Source organism: Nematostella vectensis, chromosome 12, assembly GCF_932526225.1.
Source record: "Nematostella vectensis chromosome 12, jaNemVect1.1, whole genome shotgun sequence".
Classification (NCBI taxonomy): domain Eukaryota; kingdom Metazoa; phylum Cnidaria; class Anthozoa; order Actiniaria; family Edwardsiidae; genus Nematostella; species Nematostella vectensis.
The window spans coordinates 4,843,919-4,868,867 of record NC_064045.1 but is presented as its reverse complement, the minus strand read 5'-3'; the positions used below and the strand labels follow the sequence as shown (position 1 = coordinate 4,868,867).

The 24,949-nt window shown below is 39.0% G+C and overlaps 4 protein-coding genes and 2 long non-coding RNA genes across 6 annotated transcripts; 2 read left to right on the top strand and 4 right to left on the bottom strand.

Moving 5' to 3' along the window:
* The first annotated feature begins 90 nt into the window (after positions 1-90).
* On the top strand, positions 91-2,791 carry LOC5509649 (dynactin subunit 5). The gene is made up of 6 exons (XM_001630117.3): positions 91-249; positions 374-442; positions 543-661; positions 1,541-1,652; positions 2,168-2,270; positions 2,402-2,791. The coding sequence occupies exons 1-6, from the start codon at positions 202-204 to the stop codon at positions 2,530-2,532; spliced, it is 582 nt and encodes a 193-aa protein (XP_001630167.1). The 5' UTR covers positions 91-201; the 3' UTR covers positions 2,533-2,791.
* Positions 2,792-4,285: 1,494 nt separating this feature from the next.
* LOC5509648 (potassium channel subfamily K member 3) lies at positions 4,286-9,948 on the bottom strand. The gene is made up of 2 exons (XM_032378585.2): positions 9,865-9,948; positions 4,286-5,024 (listed from the first exon to the last, which is right to left on the bottom strand). Exon 2 carries the CDS (start codon positions 4,894-4,896, stop codon positions 4,420-4,422), a length of 477 nt encoding a protein of 158 aa, XP_032234476.2. The 5' UTR covers positions 4,897-5,024; positions 9,865-9,948; the 3' UTR covers positions 4,286-4,419.
* Positions 9,949-11,004: 1,056 nt separating this feature from the next.
* LOC116616605 lies at positions 11,005-13,123 on the top strand. Its single transcript, XR_007305240.1, has 2 exons — positions 11,005-11,106; positions 12,384-13,123. It is a non-coding gene; the product is annotated as an uncharacterized LOC116616605 (long non-coding RNA).
* A 2,841-nt stretch (positions 13,124-15,964) lies between these two features.
* Positions 15,965-17,206, bottom strand: LOC5509666 (potassium channel subfamily K member 15). The gene is made up of 2 exons (XM_032378595.2): positions 16,999-17,206; positions 15,965-16,601 (listed from the first exon to the last, which is right to left on the bottom strand). Exons 1-2 carry the CDS (start codon positions 17,144-17,146, stop codon positions 15,991-15,993), a joined length of 759 nt encoding a protein of 252 aa, XP_032234486.2. The 5' UTR covers positions 17,147-17,206; the 3' UTR covers positions 15,965-15,990.
* A 1,086-nt stretch (positions 17,207-18,292) lies between these two features.
* On the bottom strand, positions 18,293-21,303 carry LOC5508102. Its single transcript, XM_048720210.1, has 2 exons — positions 20,492-21,303; positions 18,293-20,259 (listed from the first exon to the last, which is right to left on the bottom strand). The coding sequence occupies exons 1-2, from the start codon at positions 20,886-20,888 to the stop codon at positions 19,298-19,300; spliced, it is 1,359 nt and encodes a 452-aa protein (XP_048576167.1). The 5' UTR covers positions 20,889-21,303; the 3' UTR covers positions 18,293-19,297.
* Positions 21,304-23,717: 2,414 nt separating this feature from the next.
* Positions 23,718-24,150, bottom strand: LOC125557588. The gene is made up of 2 exons (XR_007305329.1): positions 24,026-24,150; positions 23,718-23,840 (listed from the first exon to the last, which is right to left on the bottom strand). It is a non-coding gene; the product is annotated as an uncharacterized LOC125557588 (long non-coding RNA).
* Between the last annotated feature and the right edge of the window lie 799 nt (positions 24,151-24,949).

The following is a 24,949-nucleotide window of genomic DNA, read 5'->3' as shown; positions in this document are numbered from 1 at the left end:
TTTTCTACTTTATATCTCAGAATAACCAATGGAGTCTTTGTTGTTTTGTTAACATTTTTACGGATTTTTGTGGTGACCGAGGAAAACCTGGTAACCAGTATTCTATTTACTATCCAGCCCGGCAGTTCATGGGTGCTAGAGAAAAAGACCTGCCTTAGTTGGTGAATTTTAGGCTTTTTTTATCCTTTAAACCCATCCAACATGGAGCAAACAGATACTCATTATAACAAAGCAGAGTACATAGAGACGGTAAGATGTAGATAGTGGAATTTATGGGCTTAAATTTGAAGTCTTTATGAAACCTATGTGCTTTTGTCGCCATATGATTTGAGTTCCTTGAAAAACGAAAAAAGCTCGTGGTTTAATTTTATAGGCCTCTGGAAATAAGGTCAGTCGTCAATCAGTGTTATGTGGAAGCCAGAATATCGTGCTAAACGGAAAGGTGGGTTCATTATTTTTTTGTGATCTTACTCTTTGTAATTATGAACTGTGCACCTTTTGTACTTTTATTGACGAGTTTTAAAATTGTCTTTTGTATTCAGACTATTATCCAGTCAGATTGTATTATTCGTGGGGACCTGGCTAATGTGAGAATTGGACGGCAGTGTGTCATCAGCAAACGGAGTGTCATTAGACCCCCCTTCAAGAAATTCAGTAAAGGGTACTTATTGTCACAGTCTTAAAGATTCCCACTCAACCCATTATTTATGCTTGACTATATTTTGATAGTAACAAGTCATCCATTTCTTTTGGGTAAAGCAAGCTGTCAATCAGGCCATCATTCACACTCAACTATTGGAAAAAGCCAGCCATAAATGTATTTTCAGACGCAGAAAAATCCAAAGCCGCAATAATTTTTAGTGGGCAAATCTATCTGTCCTTGAACAACTGTGCGCATGATATCGCATGAGGTTGCAAATATAAATAAAACGAAGTGAACTGAAGTAACAAGTTTGCATTGCTTAAGTAATGAGAAACTTCAAGAATGGATGGTGATTGGTCTTTTCTTGCAAATGTTTGTATGTTTTACTGTCGAAACCATTTTATCGCGACCCGCATTTTTGAAACATGATTTGTTTTTCTTTTCCGTCAGTAACACCATTCTGTACCAAAGAGTCTGGATTTGTGCACTTCCCTGGCTATCCTCTAGACGAAAACCAGACAGTGTTGCAACAAAAAGCCAGGCGACTGCACTGTCCGAGAATTAGCAAGAATCTGATTGGCTTAGAATAATTTGACTGGCGAAACAGAAATCCCCAAAAGACATAAACAAATTGATGTTTTGAAAATGCAATGTCACGATACAACAGATTTGACAGTAATGTGATTATAGCACAAGAGCTTAGAGCTTAATATCCCCCCTGCTTACAAGGAAAGGCTTCAATTCCAGTATTTTTCAGAGCATCATTTAAAGGGTGTGACTAGGACAAAGTAATATGTACATTTTTTTTAGAATTCAGAAATTTGCAATACTTTTTAAAATATGTTTATAGTGTGAAATAAGATTCGGGATCTCTGGTGATGTTTGTTTTTATTTTAGGGTGGCATTTTTTCCACTTCACATTGGAGACCATGTGATGATTGAAGAGGACTGTGTTGTTAATGCTGCTCAGATCGGCTCATTTGTCCACATTGGCAAAAATTGTGTCATCGTAAGTAATATAGTTGAGGAGGGGGTTGTCCCATGTCGGCCTGATAGGGTTCCTTGTCACATTTTTAGGGGCCAAAATGGGGCCTCAAGTATTTTTAGGGGTTATCTGAGGGAAAATAGGCTTCTCTATTAGAAATTTTTTTAGAGATTTGCAGAAAGAAGCACTACAAGGCAAACTTTCTCAGATTATTTAATACTTTTCACTTCCAAACAAAACATTTGACAATTTGTCATTTGAGATTTTGTTATACAATTGGATATTTAAATCTGCATTTTGGTATTTTTGGGGGTGGTTTTTGCTTCTGTGGTATTTTTAGGGTAGCTTAGTAGTAGGGTGTATAGCTTTTCTTACTTTTTGTCCCTTCTTGTTTACATTTGACACTAAGTACCCTATACTGTACATGTTCTTAGCAGGTATGAACTTTACACTGTACTTCATTGTCAGCATGTAAATGCACTAAAATTGATGTAGTGTTCACAGGTTTGATTACAAACAATGGTTCGCCTACCTTGTAGGGTCGTCGTAGTGTTCTGAAGGATTGCTGTGCCATAGCTGATAACACAGTGTTACCACCAGAGACAGTCGTCCCACCTTTTACACTGTTTTCAGGTTCTCCAGGTATGCCACACCCCATTCATCAATCCATCTGTTTGTCTGTCTGCCAATCTGTCCTTGTGTGTGTGTTATTAGAAGAAATCTAGAAACAACCGATTTATGGGGTGTGTAATAACTGTTGTGTTGTTTCCCAGGGGTATTTACTGCTGAGCTGCCTGAGTGCATGCAAGAAATCATGACAGACATAACAAGAAACTACTATCAACACTTTCTCCCCCTGAAAGACGACAGCACAGCAAAACAAGATAAGCCAGTCAGTAGGTAGCGCTAGTTAGAATCTAGTCTATATCAGATACAAAGCCAGTATTTGCCAAGCGGAATGATGTGTATGCATGTATATCGTATGCAAAAAGCAGGCTGTTGGTAATTCTTCATTAGGACATTTGGTCAAGTGTGGTGTACCTACCCTGGGGCCACTCCTAGCAATGTGCCTGAAAATTACTAGTTGTTGTTTGGGGATCATATCTAGAAAGCACACAGCCAGGATTTGATGAGAGGGAGGTGCGCAGTCATAGGTATTTTATGAAAAAATAATAGCATTTAAAGATCCTTAAAAGAATGACCCATTATCCGGCTGCCATGAGGGGGGCGAGGGGATGTACTGTTCAAGGATGACAGCAGAATGGGGAGGGTAGCAAAGAGATGTCATGTAGAATAATGCACAATACCCACTTTGCAGCATTCAACAACATTAGAGTTTGTTTCTAATAGTTTCTACTGTTTCTAGTAGTTACAAATTTATTGTACATGCAATGTTTCAGGTATTAGATGTGATTTGATTTTTTTCTTCATAGAGTGGATGAAAACTGTGTTTCAACTCACCATGATATTATTGTGTTGAGTAACTCTGCTTTACATTTTTGTATAATATGATTCTATCAAATACCAGAATTCTATACATTCATTATTATTGTCATACATTGTACATTTATTTGCACATTTCTTTGGCCCTTTGTTGTTTTCTTTTTTTTATTGTTACTCGCTACTCTCACCCTCAGCTTGCCCACCTTACCCTTTATCAGCCTTACACCCCCCCTGTAACAACTACCCTGCACACTACCCCCCTACCCTACCCCACACTCCCCCCTACCCTACCCCACACTACCCCCTACCCCACACTCCCCCCCTACCCTACCCCACACTACCCCCCATACCCTACCCACACTACCCTCCCTACCCTACCCCACACTACCCCCCTACCCTACCCCACACTACCCCCTACCCTACCCCACACTACCCCCTACCCTACCCCACACTACCCCCTACCCTACCCCACACTACCCCCCTACCCTACCCCACATTACCCCCTACCCTACCCCACACTACCCCCCTACCCTACCCCACACTACCCCCCTACCCTACCCCACACTACCCCCTACCCTACCCCCTACCCTACCCCACACTACCCCCCTACCCTACCCCACACTACCCCCCTACCCTACCCCACACTACCCCCTACCCTACCCCCTACCCTACCCCACACTACCCCCCTACCCTACCCCACACTACCCCCCTACCCTACCCCACACTACCCCCTACCCTACCCCACACTACCCCCTACCCTACCCCACACTACCCCCTACCCTACCCCACACTACCCCCCTACCCTACCCCACACTACCCCCTACCCTACCCAACACTACCCCCTACCCTACCCCACACTACCCCCCCTACCCTACCCCACACTACCCCCCCCCCTACCCTACCCCACACTACCCCCCCCCCCCTACCCTACCCCACACTACCCGGCCGAGTTTGGGTGAAAACTCTACTGTATGCATAGAAAAACTTCTGAAGTGACGAGAAAGGCTTTATGCTTTATAATTTGATGGAAATATTTCATTTATTAAAGAGACTCTTTCGGCTCTCTGTATACCCTGTTATTTATTCATTTGTGTGTCCTACATAAATAGATTTGTACTTTTTGGCTATCGGTGGCGCTCGCCGGCTTGCCATGTTGTTTTCCTCTTAAATCTCGTCGGCACGATAAAACTCCGACTCAGAGTTCTCGTCGCTCTCGTCGTCGTCTCAAAACACAGGGAGCGTGCTGCAAGCGTACACTCAGAATATGAATGTGGCCTGGTGAAGACTGTTCCTTGTGCCCAGTCTTGAGACCTGGACACAACCTAGAGGGCCTGGTACTCAGGCTAACTCAAACACTGCATCGTCGAGAGTATGTTATACATGGTTTGAAACACCTGGAAATGCTTTGTTGACCTTCTCGGGGCTTCTCGCACTCAATCTCTACAGTTTCTTTACCACAGATGACATTTCTGTAGCCTTTCTCCGAACATAATACCAGCAAATTTACCAGACAGGCCAGAACGCAAAAGCCAGTAAAGTAGGGAAAAGCTAGAAAAACACCAACAAACGCCGATCTCAAACTCCCCTGTTCCCTTTGCATGTAATTCTCAAGAGGGACAAAATCACCAAAACCGATGGTAGTAAAAGCGATAAACCAAGCGTAAAAACTGTCCAGGAAGATCCAATTGTCCAGGTGCATCCCCACCACTGCCATTATACACAGGAAGACCGTCACAAGGGCCACACCAATCAACAGGCATCGCCTCAAAGGGTGGCGCGACACAGGGGTACGGAAGACCAGGCGGGAGATGAAAGTCACGAACATGCGCACTAGGTGGATGACAACATCGCCGCCACTTTTGGTAGCCAAAGCGGATAATGGAAGGCCCACCAGGCAATAGAGGATGGTCAAAGCACGCCCTGTTGGAGTCTGGGGCGTAATGTTGCCGTAGCCTGTGAAAAAAAATGAACCGTGATCATTGGACGGGATTTTAAAATGAGCGAAGAACTACAAGAGCGTGAATGTTTTCCCGCTTAATCCCACCAACAGTTTGGGTATGCCTTTATCTTTTCACATTTCAATATTTTAATAATAAAAGTCTTTAACAGCTGAAGCTCTCGTAAGCGACCACTACCTTGGGGACTGAAAATTATGGTCGTTAACGGAGCTGGTCACTGGGCGTCAAAAACTTGATAGGTGTTGGTCGCTTACGGGGGCTTGATTAAAATGGAATCTAAAAGTTATAGCGATAATAACAACGCTGTAATATTTTGGTTTATTGCTTGATTTTAATGAGAAAATTTGACTGAAATCATCTACAAAGAAAGCAGGCTGGTACAGGCAGGCAGGCTTTCGAGACATGCGATCAGATCAAGCGGCCAGAATTGGAGTACGAGTAAAATCTTGAAAATCAACTACCACAGTGCGGTAGAATATAAATATCTCCATGTTCCCAGTGATTTTCGGCCTCCCAAACAAACCCTTTCTTCCCGAAAAGGCTAAGTTTTTACACCTTTCGGCAGCCGAGAAACGATAGAGGAATCCGTGGATGCAACATTCGAATTCAATTTGACAGCGTGGCTTGTATTAACCAATCAGCGCGTCGCTTTACCGACAGCATGTATCTGGTGACAAATAGCGTTCTTTTTATAAGTATATAGTAACTTTCAACTTCAACTTTCAACTTTATTGTACATAAATACATTATTGTTTCTTTTCTGTGCTCACCCGCTAATAGAACAGGCTAATCTAGGCGGGTTCAGCTTAAATAATAGTTACAATAATAGTTACAATGATTTCAGAAATAACAAACACAGGACGAGCAAGACGAACAGGTACACAATGGGAGGATTTTAGTTTTCCTGGAGAGAGCAATGTCTGTTGGAGGAATATATAAAAGTTGTTCATTAGTCATAAAACAACATCCTACGTTGAAATTGGCCTATCGAATTTGAATAGCTTTGCTTATAAGACTTCAAGGAGTTTTTTTATGTAATTTCGTTTTGAATGCTTTTTTGCCATTTTCTTCTAGGGAAGCTGGTAGCTCATTCCATAGCCTTGCGCCAAGCCTGGAAAATGATTTGTATTGGAGCTGGAGTTTTGCATGTTTGATATAGAAATTATTAGATGTCGATGATCTAGTGTTATATGAATGAACTTTTTTAGTATCTGTGAAAAGTTCGACAATGTTCTTAGGTGCTATACAATTTCGAACATCATGCATTAGGTTGCATATATTTTCGATATAAAGAAAATTTATTGGTAGAATATCTGCATCAAGGAAGAGCGGGATCCCCAAACTGACATTGCGTAAGATATATATGGCTCAATTAAGGACTTGTATATTTGTAAAAGTACTTTGCGTGGAAGAAAATGTCTAATTTTTGCGATAAGTCCAACTGTTTTGCTTATTTTAGTTATTTGATTTATATGATTTTTAAAGGAGAGATTCTCATCAAGAAGCATTCCGAGATACTTGACAAAATTCTTACACTCAAGGCTCGATCTAGATTTTTTATCATTATCGAATATCTTTATTTTGGTTTAAAAGGAAGCAGTTTTTGGTAAGGGCGAAATATAACACAATTCGATTTTTTAATATTTAAAGTCAGTTTGTTAGCTGTTAACCATTCATATACATTATTAAGTTCATTATTTATGACAGTCTCTAGAGAGTTTAAGTTTTTGTCGGCGTATAAAATATTAGTGTCATCGGCAAAGAGGAAAAAGCTCAATTTAGTCGACGAGTACTGAATATCATTGACGTATATCAAGAAGAGCAGTGGGCCCAATATAGACCTCTGGGGCACTTCACAGTCTACATAATTTTGTTCAGAAACAAAACCATTCAGCTCTGTAGTCTGTCTTCGATTTCTTACAGTCTTAAGTACGATGCAAACCAGTCCGATATTATTCCGCGAAAGCCATAGTGTTGAAGTTTCTTCAATAGAATATCATGATTAACAGTATCAAATGCTTTTTTCAGATCAATAAAGATTCCACACGAGAAGAATCCTTTGTCCATGTTAGTTTGTATTGCGTTAACTATATCTAAGATGGCAGTATTGAGCTTTATACAATAAATCATGTGTCTCAATAAAAGGGATCCTTCGTGCGTACATCAGTTTCTCAAATATCCTATTGAAGTTTGATAAAAGTGAGATAGGTCTATAATTATTTGGGTCATCTGCATCATCAGATTTGAAAATTGGAATGATTTTTGCCAGCTTTAATTTATCAGGATAGATTCCCTGAGAGACAGACATTATTGCTGCAAGAGGGTGGCTAACGATGTCACTGACCTCTTTAAGTAAAGGTGTTGGGCATGAGTAATGGCCATGAGATTTATCAATTGGCATTGATAGGATTTCTAATCGTACTTCGGTGTCTGTTACGGGACTAAATAAAAACGAAGACTGAGGTGACAAAGATTTCGATAGAAAACTGCGAAAATTCTGTTTTGTGGAAGGAAGTTTACCGGCTAGTTTTCGACCAATAGACGCGAAATGTTTGTTTAAGACATCTGAGATTTTGGAAGGATTCTTCGTCATGTTGTTGTTTTTTCAGGATCTTTTATTTTTGTTAGACAGGTTGATGATTTAGAATTTCGTGATAGAACAAGGTTTATTCCTTTCCAAGTTTTTTTCATGTTTGTCACATTATTCTCAAAATAATCCATATAATATTCCTTTTTACTTATTCTTATCAGCGTACTTAATTTGTTTCTATAGTATTTATAATTCTGGGTGTCGCCTGATAAATAGAGCTTATTCTTTGTTTTAATAGATTTTTTTATTCCCTTCGATATCCATGGTTTACGCAGTTCTTTGGATCTGCGTTTAGATATGGTTTTAACGGGCGCATGTTTATTAATGATTCGATTAAGCCTCTTGAAGAACTTTGAAAAGCTTTTGCTATCATCATTCTCAGTGTTATGGATCAGGGCGTCCCAATTAACATCAGCAACGTCCTTTTTAAAGTTATCTGCAGAGAAATGAGAATAGTCCCGTGCCTTCTTGATACGCGTGCGACTATTGCCTTTAGCGGACGTTAAAATGATAAACGCGGAACGTTAAAATGATAAACGCGGAACTTTAAAATGATAAACGCGGAACTTTAAAATGATAACGTGGAACCCTCAACTGCTCAAACGTTAGAAATACCGCTTATTCTGAATAAATACACATCACAAGGCAATGAGAGTTTATTGTGACCTTTATTCTAGGATATAAGACAATTATAGGACAATTTCAGGAGGTGATCAATCGTGAAAATATTCGAGCTAGTTACTGGGATTGACTGGAGACTGACTGTGAGGTTGGTAAGCCTGTGGCGTGTAATGTCTTTTTCTCCACGAACGGCCCATCGAGCGTAGCTATAACGAATATTTTCAAATTCAAAAGAAAGATTCTCGCCGCTCAAACGGCAAAACGGGGACGAATAGACTATTAAAAGGTATGGTTGGAAAGATGAGTATGTGTGCTATGATTCTGCGGGGTTTATTTTGCCGTGCGAGTCTGGATTTTGAAAGGATCGGTGGATTTTTGTTGAGCACTTTGGAATTTGGCGGTTGTCGGAGTTTGCAACCTTGTCTAAGTTTATATACAAAGGGCGACGGGAAAAATTCGCAGCGGCTAAAACAGCTTAAAATGGCAAATAATGGCGGGTTTGAGTAGCAGCAACGTCAGGCTACTGTTTTATTTTCAAATCAGCATATTTATTTCAACGAGATTTGTTCGCTCATACAAACTCTGTACGCTCATACAAACTCTGTAAAAAACCTACACTCGCCGTGAGCCTGGGCTACCTGTTTTGAGACAAGAGAAATAGAAATATAAAGAAAAAGGATTTTGCTGAACCGGGAGGCAGGAGACATTTCGCACAAAGGTTAGATATATTTTATTCGCTGAATACAATATTCAATACAAATTGGGAGTGCATTTTTGGTTATTTTATTAAGAAATCGCTGACAAGTGATCCTAATTCCCGTGATTTCAGCATGCATTGGATATGATTTTTATCAGTGTTGACTGATGTTGCAAAGCCAAAAATTATTGTGGTCGCTTACGAGAGCTTAAAAATAAAATAAAATCTCAGTTGGTGGTTTAAAATTTTGGTCGTAAACGGAGCTGGTCGCACCGATTAGTTGGTCGAGAGCTAAGAATTACAGAGTTTGTGTGACAATTCAATCGGTGATTCTCGATCGTGGTGTTATCGGAGCTGGTCGCTTACGAGAGCGGTTGCTCAGAGGGCTTCGAATGTATTTCAGGTAACAGAAAAAAAGTTTTAACAAGGTTTTCGCAGATGAAAAAAAAAAAAAAAAACTCAGCGAAAATTAGACTAATTTTGCATAACCAAGTGCGAAAACGAAAAGTATATATAGTCGACGGCAAGCGCTGTGAACGCGGCTGATAGTCCAGGACTTAGTCGACATTTTAAGAACATTGAACTGGTTTTCCTTCTCGAAAAGAGTTTAGATTGTTCCCTTTAGTAATCTGCGAAATTCTGTTTAAAAAAATGCGTGAAACTGTTAGTTATGGTCTTATTTTCAATATCAGAATATCGTTTGGTAAATTTGATTATATTATCCATAGATATTTCATGCCTGAACAATAAATTGAGCCGTCTCTTTTGGGAATCTACTGTAATAAACATAGTACATTTAAAGTTATTTTCTTCGGTAGTAAAAGATTTCAGATTTCATTTGAATTGTATTTATTTATTTTTTTGTGGCAGTAAAATAATTCGGACCCAGAGCCTTTAATAACTGCATTGCACCTGTTAGTTACTTACCGACTGTGAAAAGTACGGCGAAAGTGAATTCGTATGCTCCTGTAAAATCCCAGTCTCTTCTTTTCCTGAGGTCCACAGCTCGAGAAACTTCATCAGTTCATCCACAAACTCATCGAACTGTGTTCGGTTCGCTGAAATGTTTGTCGCGTTTTCAATCTTTGATCTCAATTCTTCCAGCAACCTTCCATTGAGAAAAAACAAAATTTTTAATAATAGAATCGCATATTTTCATGATTGAAAAATATAGTAACCAGTAGTAACAATATTTACATTAAAAAAAAATCTGGATTTTTCGTGGGCTTAAAGAAAAATGGTGGACTTCCCATGTCTCACTGTCCTTACTAAACAAATTTATAACGTTCGTATTTAAGATCACCTTTCAGCTACGGACGCATTCTTTTCCTCTCTTTTTTCGACAAGGTGAAAAACCAAAGCTCCAAGGAAACCATAGGAATAGAATAAACCAATCCTTATGAGCCAGGTTTTCCATAAAGTTTTCATAACGAAAATAACAAAGAGTTTTTCAGAGAGTTCCGGTTCGTACACATCTACTAAACAAACTAAAATACAATATTGAGTTTGAATAATTTATTAACGGTTTGTATATAAGGCTGGTAAATAAGTCAAAACATCAGGTGATTTTTTTCATATTACTTGGTGTAAATATTAATTTATAGAATTAATATAAAATTAATATTTTTCGAGTAGTCGCCCGAGAAACGTCTTTGACTCAAATATTTAAGTTTTCAAAGGCTCTGGTGAATTTTGAATTAATCTAATGTGATATTTATTTAAAGGCAATAGATTAATAAGCGCCAGTATTCGAATGGAGAGCAATTCATCCTCTCACCCATTTGTTGGCAGGTTATAAAAGTAACGCGGACATATATAGGTATAGGACATATAACGGTTATATGAAGTTGAAACCGACCAACTCTTTGTTATCAACTCTCATCTCCGTTTGATCAATGCTTAGCATTGAAAGAAAGACAGGAGCCGGATAAATATGTTTCGCGGAATTGCACTTACCACAATTTAGTTGTATTCGACATTTCGGATTATTGGAAGTTCGATTATCGGCATTTCTAAAATAAATGGCCTGAAGTCACGCTTAGCACCACGTTTTGCCTACCTTGCAGGGTCGTCGTAGTGTTCTGAAGGATTGCTGTGCCATAGATGATAACACCTTGTTGCCGCCAGAGACAGTTGTTCCACCTTTCACACTGTTTTCAGGTTCTCCAGGTATGCCCCGCCCAATTTGTCGATCCATCTGTTTGTCTGTCTATCCCAGGCCCGTACCCAGGGGGGTGGGCTGCAAGGGGTGCGAATGAACCCCCCTTAACCACAACAGCCGAAGGTCCACTTTCGGTTGTCAATAAACGTGCTATTTGTAGACAAAACTATAAAGCATAAGGTAGATCACTCTGGTATTAAGTCAAATCCGACAATAATCGTCCGGTGAGGATATTGCAAAGGAGTAAAAAAATCCCTTTTGCCCCCCCCCCCCCCCCTGCACCCCCGGAGAATTAAGTTCAATTTTTGGGTTTTCGCAACTTCCTTCCCCCCTTCCCCCCAAGAAAAATCCTGGGTACGGGCCTGCTTCCATCTATCTGTGTGTAGACGCGGTAGCGGTGGCTAATATATGCAGCTAGGCACTCTATGGTTTAAACCATGCTTACCTGGCTTAAATGCGTGCTTGTCGCGTAGTCGTGATGCCGGTTGATGACAATATTTCGTCATTCGACTGTATGTCCAACGGACCTGTGCACTCGGTAAATAATAGCTAATAGACCACAACAGCTCTAAGTCTTATCAGTCAGCTTCTTTATTCTCCTTTTTTTATCTTAAATTTTGAAATTTTGTGATCTCAGTAAAAAATTGTGTTCGCGCAGGGGATTTAATTTCGCGAATTTGATGTTGAACTGACTTTTTCTTGGTTCGTTTTTTACGAAAAAAGATGTTAACTGACTACTGAAACATGATTAGAATATAATTAAAATAAAACCAACGCGCTGTCCTTTAGCAGCAGCTGAATGGATCACCTGAAGTCAGTTTAAAGCCCCATCTACACTAACAACTTTTAGTTAACAACTATATTTGTTGGCATCTACACAAGCAATTTTTCATGTGTGACAATTTTAAATTGCCGAGAAAAATTGGCAACTTTGCTCCATCTACACTAGCAAATAAAAATTATCACGTATAAATTGTTAACTAAAAATTGTTAGTGTAGATGGGGCTTTACAGTAACGTGGAGAAGTGTTCTCCCTAACCATTATTGAGTACCATTACAAGTGTGCCTGCCTTCCCACCCACCTGCCCAGCTATATTTTTGTCTGTCTGTCTTTGCATTCCCAAGAGCTTAATATTTACACAATTGCAGGAAATACTTGTGATCAGCCCTAACCCTAAGTCACTTTTGTTATTGTTTTTATTCAATATTGTGAGACAAGTTATTAGAAGAACTCTAGAAACAACCGAATTATGGGATGTGTAATAACTGTTGTGTTGTTTCCCAGGGGTATTTACTGCTGAGCTGCCTGAGTGCATGCAAGAAATCATGACAGACATAACAAGAAACTACTACCAACACTTTCTCCCCCTGAAAGACGACAGCACAGCAAAACAAGATAAGCCAGTCAGCAGGTAGCGCTAGTTAGAATCTAGTCTATATCAGATACATAGCCAGTATTTGCCAAGCGGAATGATGTGTATGCATGTATATCGTATGCAAAAAGCAGGCTGTTGGTAATTCTTCATTAGGACATTTGGTCAAGTGTGGTGTACCTACCCTGGGGCCACACCTAGCTATGTGCCTGAAAATTTACAAGTACGCTGCAAGCGTACACTCAGAATATGAATGTGGCCTGGTGAACACTGTTCCTTGTGCCCAGTCTTGAGACCTGGACACAACCTAGAGGGCCTGGTACTCAGGCTAACTCAAACACTGCATCGTCGAGAGTATGTTATACATGGTTTGAAACACCTGGAAATGCTTTGTTGACCTTCTCGGGGCTTCTCGCACTCAATCCCTACAGTTTCTTTACCACAGATGACATTTCTGTAGCCTTTCTCCGAACATAATACCAGCAAATTTACCAGACAGGCCAGAAGGCAAAATCCAGTAAAGTAGGGAACAGCTAGAAAAATACAAACAAATGCCGATCTCCAAGTCGTTTCATTTTTAATGTAATCCTCAAGAGGGACAAAATCACCAAAGCCGATGGTAGTAAAAGTGATAAACCAAGCGTAAAAACTGTCCAGGAAGGTCCGATTGTCCAGGTACATCCCAATCCCTGCCATAAGACACAGGAAGACCGCCACAAGGGTCACGCCAATCACCAGGCTAAGCCTCAAACGGTGGGGCGACACAGGGTTACCGTGGAGCCGACGGAGGATGAACGTCTCGGCTAGGCACACGAGGTGAATGACAACATCGCCCCCACTTTTGGTAGCCAAAGCGGACAGGGGAAGGCCCACCAGACAGTAGACAATGGTCAAAGCACGTCCTGTTGGGGTCTGGGGCGTAATGTTGCCGAAGCCTGTGAAAAAAGAGCCGTGATCATTGGACAGTTTAAAAATGAGCGAAGAGCTACAAGAGCGTTAATGTTTTCCCGCGTAATTATGCGTAATCCCACCAACAATTTTCGTCTTTGTCTTTATCACATTTCAATATTTTTAATAATAACAGTCTTTTTTTTCAGGCAACTGGAAAATGGTTCTAGCAAGGTTTTCGCAGATGAAAAACAAACCGTCAGCGAAAATTCGACAAATTTTTCATACTCAAGCGCGAAAACCAAAAGCATGAATATTTCTACGGCAGGCGCCTGACACTTGACATTTTTAGAAACTTTTAGAAACAAGGTTTTTTTTTGTCTAGGGGACTGAAGGCGCCACTCATTTAACTGGTTTTCCTTCGCGAAAAGAATTTAGATTCCCTTGAGTAACTTCCAAAATTCGTGAAACGGTTGTTATGGTAATTTTGATAAATTTTATTATCCATAGATATTTCATGCCTGAACAATTAATAGAGCTGTAAAATATTTTGGACTCAGAGCCTTTAAAAACTGCATTGCACCTGTCAGGGATTTCTTACCTACTGTGAAAAGTGCGGCGAAAGTGAATTCATATGCTCCTTTAAAATCCCAATCTCTTCTTCTTCTGATGTCAACAGCTCGAGAAATTTCATTCACAAACTCATCAAACTGTGTTCGGTTCGCTGAAATGTTTGTCCCGTTTTCAATCTTTAATCTTAATTCTTCCAACAACCTTCCATTAAAAAAACTCACATATTTTAATAATAGAATCGCATATTTTCATGATTGAAAAATATAGTAACTAACAATAAACAATATTTACATTAAAAATTCTGGATTTTCATGGGCTTAACTGGTGGCCTTCACACAGGCTTTACTAATAAAAGTGATAGCGAGATTAATTTTTGTTATCAAATAACAAAAATCAAATTTAAAACTTACCGTTCAGCCTCGGACGCAAATTTTTCCTCTCTTTTTTCGACAAGGTGAAAAACCAAAGCTCCAAAAAAACCATAGGAATAGAATAAACTAACCCGTATAAGCCAGGTTTTCCATAAAGTTTTCATAATGAAAAGTACGGAGAGTTGTTTGAGGAGTTCCTTTTCGTATACATCTACTAAATAAACTGAATATTGAGTTTGAATAATTTATTAACGGTTTGTATGGGTAAGGCTGGTAAATAAGTCGGTATATCAGGTGATTTTTTATCGCTTGGTGTAAATATTAAACTTTTTTTAATATTTTTCGAGTTACCGCCCGTAGAAACGTCTATGACAGACATACTTAAATATACAAGTATATTAAGGCTCTGGTGAATTTTGAATTAATCTAAGTGATATTCATTTAAAGGTAATATAATTATTCATTTAAAGGCAACAGAATAATAAGCGCTAGTAGTCGAATGGAGAGCAATTCATCCTCTCATTCATTTGTTTGAAGGTCATAAAAAAACTCGGACATATATAGGATTAGCTTACATTATCCTCAATAGTCAAACGGTAATGAAGTTAAAACTCGGAACTCTCACCGACTCTTTCTTATCAACTCTCATCTCCGTTTGATCAATGCTTAGCATTGAGAGAAAGACAGGAGGCAGATAAATATGTTTCGCGGAATTGCGCTTACCACAATTTTGTTGTATTCGACATTTCGGATTATTGGAAGTTCAAGTGATCGTAATATTTAAAAAAAAACTATTGATATTTTTTTTTTCTAAAAAAATCGTGGTTAAAAAGTTAATCAAATTTATTACATGTGACAAACTTTTACTATTGCCTTTTTATGGTGTTATTTCAGAGAAAATCACCTTTCCTATGGAAGTGACAACAGTTTTGTGGGGAAAAATGGTGACCTAAAAAAAAGGCACAACGAGAAACCGAACCATTTCCATCCTTTGGGTTATGTCTTCGTCGATTCTTTGGGTTAGATCTCCGTCGATTTTGCGGCTTTTTTTTTTGGACGTTATTAGGGAGTTGGGATGCACCACGTGTAACAAGATGTACCCCAAGTACTAGGATCTTTGTTGGCACTGCTTTACTTGAGAAGAAGTGTGGTGATTGAAGTAGTGAGTATAAAGTGATGAGTAGAAGAAGTGATGAGTGAAGTGATGAGTAGATGAAGTGATGAGTGAAGTGATGAGTAGATGAAGTGATGAGTGAAGTGATGAGTAGATGAAGTGATGAGTGAAGTGATGAGTAGATGAAGTGATGAGTGAAGTTGATGAGTAGATGAAGTTATGAGTGAATTACACAGAGCGTCCAGGCCCCTTTTATAAGGCTCGGCTCGGGGTGGTTCTGGCTGCACTTGCCTAATTGAGTCCTGTTTATTGAGGGTGTGGTAGATTAAAATCTTTGGGACAGCTGGGAAGAAACATTTTGGAGTACCGTGGGAATTCCTCTGTGCTGAGCCTTTCACAAATATTAATTAATATGATAGAGCTGACGTAGGGGAGTTTCCTACAAAAACATCTTTGCAGACGAGACTACAATGCTAACTCTATGTTTCCGCTAGGGACTACAAAAAACTAAAACTATCTTAGTAACACACGTCATTTGGTGTCATTCCAGGTTGTCTTTTATTAATGTTTCCCTCAAATACTGCATCTCCGACTATAGCTCATAGGCACCTGCATTTCAATACTATCGCCATCAGACCTGCCCGCTTCTTCATCAACACCATCAATGTTGTGACAAGTTCGCTTACTAAAGATGGCACCACAAAGGCCTTTCTCTGACACTTCGACAAGCAGATTTATCACACAGGACACGAGACAAAAACCAATTAAGTACGGAAGGGTTATAGCTATTCCAGCAAAAAGAATATCTGCATCTGACGTCGCACGTTGTCTAAAACTCTCCAACGGTACCAGATCACCAAACCCAATGGTGGAAAAAGTTATAAACCAAGCGTAAAAACTGTCCAGGAACGACCACTCTTCTAGATACATCCCCAGCCCTGCCATTAAACACAGGTAGACCGCCACAAGGATCACGCTAGTTGCCAGGCAACGCCTTAGCGAATGGGGTGAGGGTGGGGTTCCACAGGTGCGAGAATAGAAGAAAGCTTCTGTTAAGCTGATGAGATGAACCACGGCTTCTCCACCAGTTTTTAGGGCCATGACGGACAGGGGGAGGCCGACCAGGCAGTAGATGATGGTTAGACCACGCCCTATTGGTGTTTCGGGTGTGATGTCGCCATATCCTGATGTGAAAGTGGTAAATAAGATATTGAAAACCACTAAAAAGGGGTATCAAAGAAGGGGGTACACTAAAAAAGGATGGAGACTGTGGGTGTTTACCGTAAATTACGGTTCCATTTTTAGTTTCCTGTGTTGTGGATTAGGGGAACGGGGGGAGGGGGAAAGTGGGGAGGGGGTTGGGGCACAGTGCCAAGACCCTCAAGTATGACATGTCCAATACTTACAATCAACCATTAACCCGGATATTTTTAGGGGAGTTCTTTTACCTCTTTTGCTTATGCAAAAAATATGAATAAGAGATAAATCGCTCCAAAGTCCCTAACAAGACTTACAGGCAAAACAAGAAAAAGATTGTTTGTAACCTCCCACCCCACCCCCTTACTTTTCTCATTTTCTTACCAACAGTCAGAAGGGCGGCGAATGTGAACGCGCATGCGCCAAGAAAGTCCCAGTCTCTTTTTTGTTTGATTGCCATTGCCCACGCGGCTTCTCTCACGAAATAATCAAACTGTGTAGCGTTTGCTGTTATGTTCGTTTCCTCCGCCATCTTGAATCGCAACCCGGCCAGTAACCTTTCAACGATGAGGAATTGAAAAGTTTGACAATATAAGACACGATGAGCACTCGATGAGCACTTTTTTGGTGAAATTTAGCCGTAGGGAATTGTGTCTACGCCCAAATAATGTTTTTTTTGCTGCATTTTAAGGAGTTAAAAAACATATTTAAAAATTAATTAAGACTTACATAGACTTCCCAATAAATGTGGAAAAGTCGAGTTTTTATGCTCTTTTCCTGTTGTGAGAGATGCTGTTAAAGGTTAATGTGATACATCCCTGGATTTTCAAGGAAGCCGTTATGTAAATACGAGAAGACTTCAATCTTTTAAAGTTCAATATACAAGAGTCGTGACGTGAAAAGCGATCTTTAAGATCGCTTTTCATTCATGAATATTTTCTCTACAATTTTTTTAAAACCAAAGAGAACGCGCATTTACACTAGTCGTGTTAGTGTTAAATGTTTCTTTGAACTGAAGATGTACGAGAAAGTAAATGTTTGTCGAATTGTTTGCATTAGAAACTATAAATAGAATTAATGCTTGCCTTTCAGCCACTGTTTTGTTTTTTTCTTCACCCTTCTCGATCTGTTTGAAAACCAGTGCCCCTAAAAGTCCGTATGAGAAAAATAATCCCATTCTTATAATCAACGATTTCCATAGATGCCGTCCCATTTCTGCTCTGTGGCGTATTTTATCCGACAGAGAATTAATATCTGGATATGTTATTAATTTGCATGCTATATGAACATAATAAAGATTATGAAGTCGCACCTATATACCTGAATTATTATACAAGGTTGGCAAATATTTAACCCAAAACAACACAAGCTATTGAAAAACACTAACATTTTTTAACAATAAACTGATTAGTTTTACAAGACAACAACCCATAAAGACAAGTCGAAATGGATAAAATATATACTTGTGAGCGGGCGAGAGTATTAAGGCGGGGGTCTACCTGAACTCATAGCAAATTGAGTGGTGTTGCAAAAAAAATCACAACTGTCAAAGTTTTCATCATAACTATAGCAAACCATATATCATTGGAAAGGTTATGAGATGACGATTCTGATTTTATATTTTATTCCGTGAAATATGACAATGTAATTTGATACCAGGCTTTCAAAAAGACACATGTTGAGTAAGGAGAGTTTTTATTTAAGAAAAAATAACTCCTTGCAGATTGAATGGAATTTCGATTTTTCTTCATTGTACTATTGCTAGAACACTAATAATTAAAATGAGTTGAGGAAATTTTGGAATTCCAAAAAATAAGCCAATAGAAGTCATTTAAATTTGCATAATAGGAAAATTGACTTCATCAGTCCATAACTTTCTTTTAAAAAATTAAAGAGGAAATCCCTCAACTCATTTTAATCACCTCAGTTATATCTATCAATGCTGAAAGTTTGAGGTCAATTGAACAAATTCTTGAAGAGATATCTTTTCTTGAAGCCCGAAAAGCAAAAATTCGGGAAAATGCCTTTAAAGTTGACAATAATCACAAAAACGCTGTTTCTTATCATATAAGCAATGTTCTTGAAAATATTTTAGCTAAAATGCTCCAGACTCGTAAGTAACACCCTCAGCACTCCTTAGAGCCTCCTCCCTGCGTACTCTGCGCATCTGGGTGGCCTGTCTTTTCTTCTTTGCCTTTTCAGACACTTGCCTGTCTGCTTTCTGCACCCGCTTTCTGATCCCTGCTTTGTATGGCTGCCAGCAGGAATCAAAAGACTCTCCATCACTTTCTCCCTACTAGCAGCCCCCCCATGAAAATGGCAGACAGCAGATGCTGCTGCAAATCGCACCACCTTTGGGCCATGGTGCTTGTGTTTTGGGCATCGGGCCCAAACCAACGAATTAATACATTCGTTAGGGTTCTGTGTCTTTCCACGAACACATCTCTTCAGTAAATCAGTCTCACTCAAGCTCATGTATACTGGCCGCAGTACCTCTAGAAAAACCTCAGGTAAGCAGTCTGCTGAGTCGTAACTGGAGGTACCGGTGGCTTCGTCCTGTTGGAACTTACACCAGGAATTTGCCCCTTTTGGGCAGTAGCGATGCTGTTTTTGAAGATCTGGCACCCCAATATTGTGGTGTAGAGATGCAATTATATTCTTTTTCATCGCATATACTGCCACATCAATGTCTCTTTCTGTGGGATTGGTATCTTGCACAGTGTTCTGGCGAATTGCCAGACCATACTCCTTTTGGAGTTTTTTTTATCTTGGCCTCTGTGAGGCGGCCACGGCCACCAATCGTATGGCCATCATCTAGCTTCCCTTTTCTCCTACTCTTCAACTGGAGCAACCGCTTTCCCATCCTTTTTTGCACGTGCCCCACACAGTCTAATTTTTCCACCCTACATTCATCGTAAATGTCTTGGACAGAGTTGTGTGATTTACTGTCCCCATCGCAAATCATCCACTTGTACCTGATGTTGTAGCGTTCCATGGATCTACTCCAGAGCACAACAGCACCCTCTGCCTCCATGGCAGGAGAACTTCCAACAAAGTTTATGTCACATGCACCTGAAGCCACATGTTCTAGTATCCAATCCTCAAACTTTCCATCATCAGAAATTTTGCCTCTGTTTATGGTACATGTCTGGCATTGTTTGGAGAGGACATGGTAGTCTAGGACCTCTCCAGTGTCTATAGAAATAGCAAAAACCACTCCAGTGAGTGATGTGAAGCCTCTCTTGGCCCAGGTTCCATCAAAACTGACAGCCACGTCAAGAAGCTCAAACTCCTTGCCATCATCTCCCATCAGCTTCTGACGCAGTCTTTTTGCGGCCGAACACATTTCACGTCTTCCCTCCTCTTCCTGAGCATTGACAATTATGTCCAATTGTTTGTAATATGCTGCTTTGCTAACGCATGGCATATTCATGACTCTGCAAAATGAAGCAAGTCCCTCATATCCATTTCCACTTTCCAGGGAGTGGTACACTACTCGCCGGTTGACATCGAAAGACTTGCCTCTTTGGTGGATTTGACTTGATGTTGTCAGAGTTTCAGTTTCATGACAGGAACTGCACTTAACCTCGAAAGAGGATTTCAGCCCTGCCCTTGCTGAAGTAGTTTCTTTTATTTCAAGTTTACCTGCAATAAAACAAACACTTAGAATCGCTAGCTAATGAATCAGCCATTGATTCAAACAGAATAATTGTTACTTATAATATGAGTCTTACAGTCCCGCTGAGTTCAAGAAATCATAAGGTCACGTATTCTGTGTATATAGTAATTTCCAAATCTGAGACCAATCATATAAACTAAATCACTATATTGAGTTTATCAGCGAAAACAAAATGATGTTATTTTTCAAAATACTCACCTTCTTCGCATCTATGAACATCGGAAAGATATGAAGAGAGGCATCCCAAGTCCACGACTCGATATTCGCAGGCTTCAGCATCATCACCAGATACCTCCTCGTGGTCTGAGTCAAATTTTGAAAGGCTTTGATCGTCCGAAGAAAACTCTCCGTCAAAGCTTTCATTGTAGCCATGGTCGCTAAGCTTCTTTCTAGAAGCACTTGCTGGAGCTTGTTCACTGTGATCTGGAGTATAATCTGCCGATCGAGAGTGTGAGGGTCCTGGTTCTTCGACGAGGCCACGAGTTGTTTGAGAGCTTTCATCTCTGTCTGAGCGGTTCAGCTCCTGTTTTTGCTTGCCGTAAAACACGCGTTTTCTTTTCTTTCGGTACGTCGAAGAGTCTTTTTCTCCGACCATTATTTTTCAAGGTCTTTTAAAGAGTTGATATGAGTTGTATATAGCTTTGAGGATCGCGGTTCGATAAGTTTAGAAGTTTTGCTGGATTTTGCACATATATATCCCATAATAGTTGTGTATTTTGCTGTCAACCGCTGGACAGTTGTTTCAAGAGAGATTTGAGGAGATTTGTATGGCGATTGGGCCCCATTGGAGTAGAAAAAATGCGCCGAATTCAAAAGAAACAGTAATCGTTGCCATGGCAACGTGATCTTCAAACTTGACACAACTTTTTAAAAGCGCTCGGGCTTATCGAAAAAGAGTCAGGACAGTTGTAAGACAACATTGAATTGATAAAGGAATAGCCGAATATGATATTTATCGAAAAAAATTTTTTTTGATGTCTGTAGTGAGTTTCAGGTAGACCCCCGCCTTAACATGCTTTCTTGGTCAGACAATGGGACAATGAATGACAAGAGAAACCTTACAAGTTCTCACTGTGTGGTCATGGAAACAGCAAGACAACTGCCCTAAGGGGCAGAGTGAGTAAAATTTAAATTGAATTTCCAATGGCTTCAAAGCCCATATTCCATGATAACGGTTGCACCTGCGTTTGCTGTGGGTGGGGGGGGGGGGGGGGGGGGGGCTGTATCTCACCTTGGCATATTCTGGAAATTCTTATAAAAAAACGTTCTTAATAGGGCGCTTCTTCTTTGCGCAGTTAATACGTCAAAAAAATATCTTCATATTTCTTCACCATAAAAACACACAGAAACGCCTGCAGGTTTTAATACAAATTCGCGTGAAATGCGAGGTTTCTAGGAACACTTACTTTCATAAATGTTCCTGTCAACCTAAGCCAAGAGTAGCGGTTCAGACCGGTTGCTAAGCTTTTCAGGGCTTGAAGAAAATGTTTATTTAAAATAATTTAAAAATATCATCAAAATAAGAATAACAAAGTATCGCTTATATTGTTAACAGAACAAAAGAAGGGCAAACGCTCAAAACGTCAGCGCAACTACTATATTTCACAGAGATGTGCAACATACTTTTTCAATCTTGCGTTGATTTATAGCTCAACAAAAATTAAGACCTTTTCAAATTAGGGACGCCATTTTAAAAAATTGCTAAGCCTCTACTTGATGAAAATGGTGCATTCGACTGAATGTTTGTCTAGTAATAAAAAAATCATCGCATTTTTACAGGAAGAAATTCGGCATTACAAATGGGCTTAAGAAGAGAGAAAAACAATCTTGCTCACATGTTGTCAAAAGTTGAATTGTCCATAGTATCCATTGCCGTATACTTGTATATTTCATCATACTTTATCGAATTATTTTCTCAAATTAAAATGGGAACGATATAATCCAAATAATCAGTAATCAATAATTTTATCGAACATAAAAAGAGCTGCTAATATGTTATGGTAAATTTTCTCTTACATTTCGTAAACATTTGTAATCCATGGGAACTTTTTTCTTCAAGCTGTAGGGGAGAAATAGTTTATGGTAATTTTTCGTTGTTAAGTGATTTGTCTCTGTGTAAGGAATTTTGAGATGGTCTAAAATTGATTGCTTATAAGCTTTGTCAAAAACCGGGCTTTCATATCATATAGTTTTTACATTTTTCATTTTTTTCTCTAATTTTCGCTCAACCATTATTTAATGATAAGTATAAACTGGTTTGCTACGATCTTGTGAAAACCCTGATAATTAAAAAAATGTTATAATCCTTTTATCAATAATAATATGCATTGGCGCTATAAAAATCCTTTAAAATGCAGATTATGCACTGTTAGTTTCAGAGAGTAGTTTTAACTCCAAAAGGGGAGTAAAAAACCGAGGTACAAAATGACTCCCTTTTTTCTACTCTCTCAAGGGAGTAGATTTTACCCCTGTAGGGGAGTAACTAAAGGGAGTGATTTACTAGGTTGCTTGCTATTACTCCATTAAAGGAGTACAATTTACCCTCAAAATGGAGTTATTTTTTACTCCTTTTTTTCCTACTCTCTCAGGAGAGTAGATTTTACCCACTTTAGGGGGTAGCTAAGTGGAGTAATTTACTAGGTTGCTTGTAGTTACTCCATTAAAAGAGTACAATTCACCCTCAAAATGGGAGTCAATTTTTACTCCCTATTTTGTTATTTCCCCCTACTAATTGGGTAACTAAAGGGATGATTTCAACCCCCTCCCCCCTGTTTTTACAAAATGGCCGTTTAAACTCCACCTACTTCAGGGGTTAATGCTGGAGAAAGTAGAGTAATTTAGAAACACCAAGGAAAAGACGTTATTATGAATTTGACAAATCATTTAATTAAACAATTCAGTTTAAAAAATAACAAAAATATAAGTTGAAAAAATGTTTGAAAAATAATAGTCATTTGACATAAGGTATCCTGGACAAAATTACTAACAAGTGTCCCAACATAACAAAGCTGAAACAAACATAACACAATATTATTTTTCTATAACAACTTTAACAGCTTTTGAACATTACCCTTTTTGGCGTCATTACGGTTTTCCAAAAGAATTGCCTCCTCCTCCATCTTTGTATATTCAGATAAGAAGCTAGAAGCCTAATGTCTCTATATGCACCATTTAAATTTGAACCTGGTAGGCTAGCTTGAAAAGATAACTAGGTTCTTCATATGCAGGGTTTACTGTGATCAGAGTATTCGGACAAAAACCAACTACAGTAACATTAGATATTCAAAATAAATATCTGGACAAATTTTAGGTGCAAGACTGATTACTAGGTTTTTACTAAGCTAAGTTATTCAATTTTGTGCTTCAAGTAATAGTTTATAAAGCATAGGCGCTTTAGATGTAAGTACAGTGATTAGTGAATAACTTAAGTTTACAAAGTTTTTATTCGTTTCTTGCGATTTACGCATTGATACATTCCTTATACCTCAAACTTCTTTCTTTTCTGGCTTTCAACTCGAGCACATTTTACTATCTCTATCATAATGTCCTGCGAAGATAATAAGAGAAACACATAAGAAGGTAGTATTGCTTTGGAAGATAACAAAGAATCACAAAACATATCAGTCTAGTTCGAGAAATCCGCTCACGAACGATGATTTGATGCTGAAGTTGGTCGCAAAAATCACATTTAGTATTGAACCTATCACATTATAAAGCCCATTACACACTAACCTTTAACTTCAATCCATGTTCTGCCATCAAATCCTCAAAAAAGGTGGATTACGCGTAGAAAAGACGGGAATAAACGGCTATCTGTTTGGAGGTTATGATAATGGCTTCCGTTCGACCGTTATGATTTTGCGGTACATTTTGGTTTTACGAGCCCTGGTGAGCCGTCTTCTATCTGCAAAGCGGGACTTCGTTTTTTTATAATCTCAAGTAGCATTTCTATTAGAAACAATATATATGATTTTATAATGTTCAAATCGGATCTAAGAATTTTATACAATTATCACCCTACTTATCTTTCTTTTAAATGCAGTACTAATTATTCTGAGCGAATTTTGAAAGTACACCACATAAAACTTATGTTCGAGTCCAAGCCTGTCTTTGATTACATTTCTTATTGTTGTAGTATAGCTGACAATATATGCAAGTATGGTGAGGCCTGTTCTTGTATTGAAAATGTTCTTTTAGGGTTTCCTAAGAATTTCCTAAGAGTTCCTAAATTGTAGAACTTCAAATCTTCTTCCTAAGATTTTCTTATCCAAATTATTTCCATTTTCTGGTCTACTGCTTATACTAGGAAATCCTAGGAATTTTTAGGAAGTTTAATCATATTTTGTTGTTTTGATCGAACTTAGGAAATCTTAGGAAACTCCTAGGCACAGGGTAGAGTTTTTTGTCTCAATACCAATGATACGATAAATTATTATTTTTATCTTTTGTCTTATATAATAAAGACTATCGTTTTCCTTCTTAAATTCAGCTAATTCAGAGTAAAAAAACAACTCCCTTTATTTTATATATTTGGAGTGGTTTGTTACTGCTCTAAAAAGATACAGCTGGAGTAAAAACTACTCTTTCAACACGAGATGGCTGGAGTAGTTTTTACTCTTCAAAACCTACCCCCTAAAAGGAGTACTTTTTTACTCC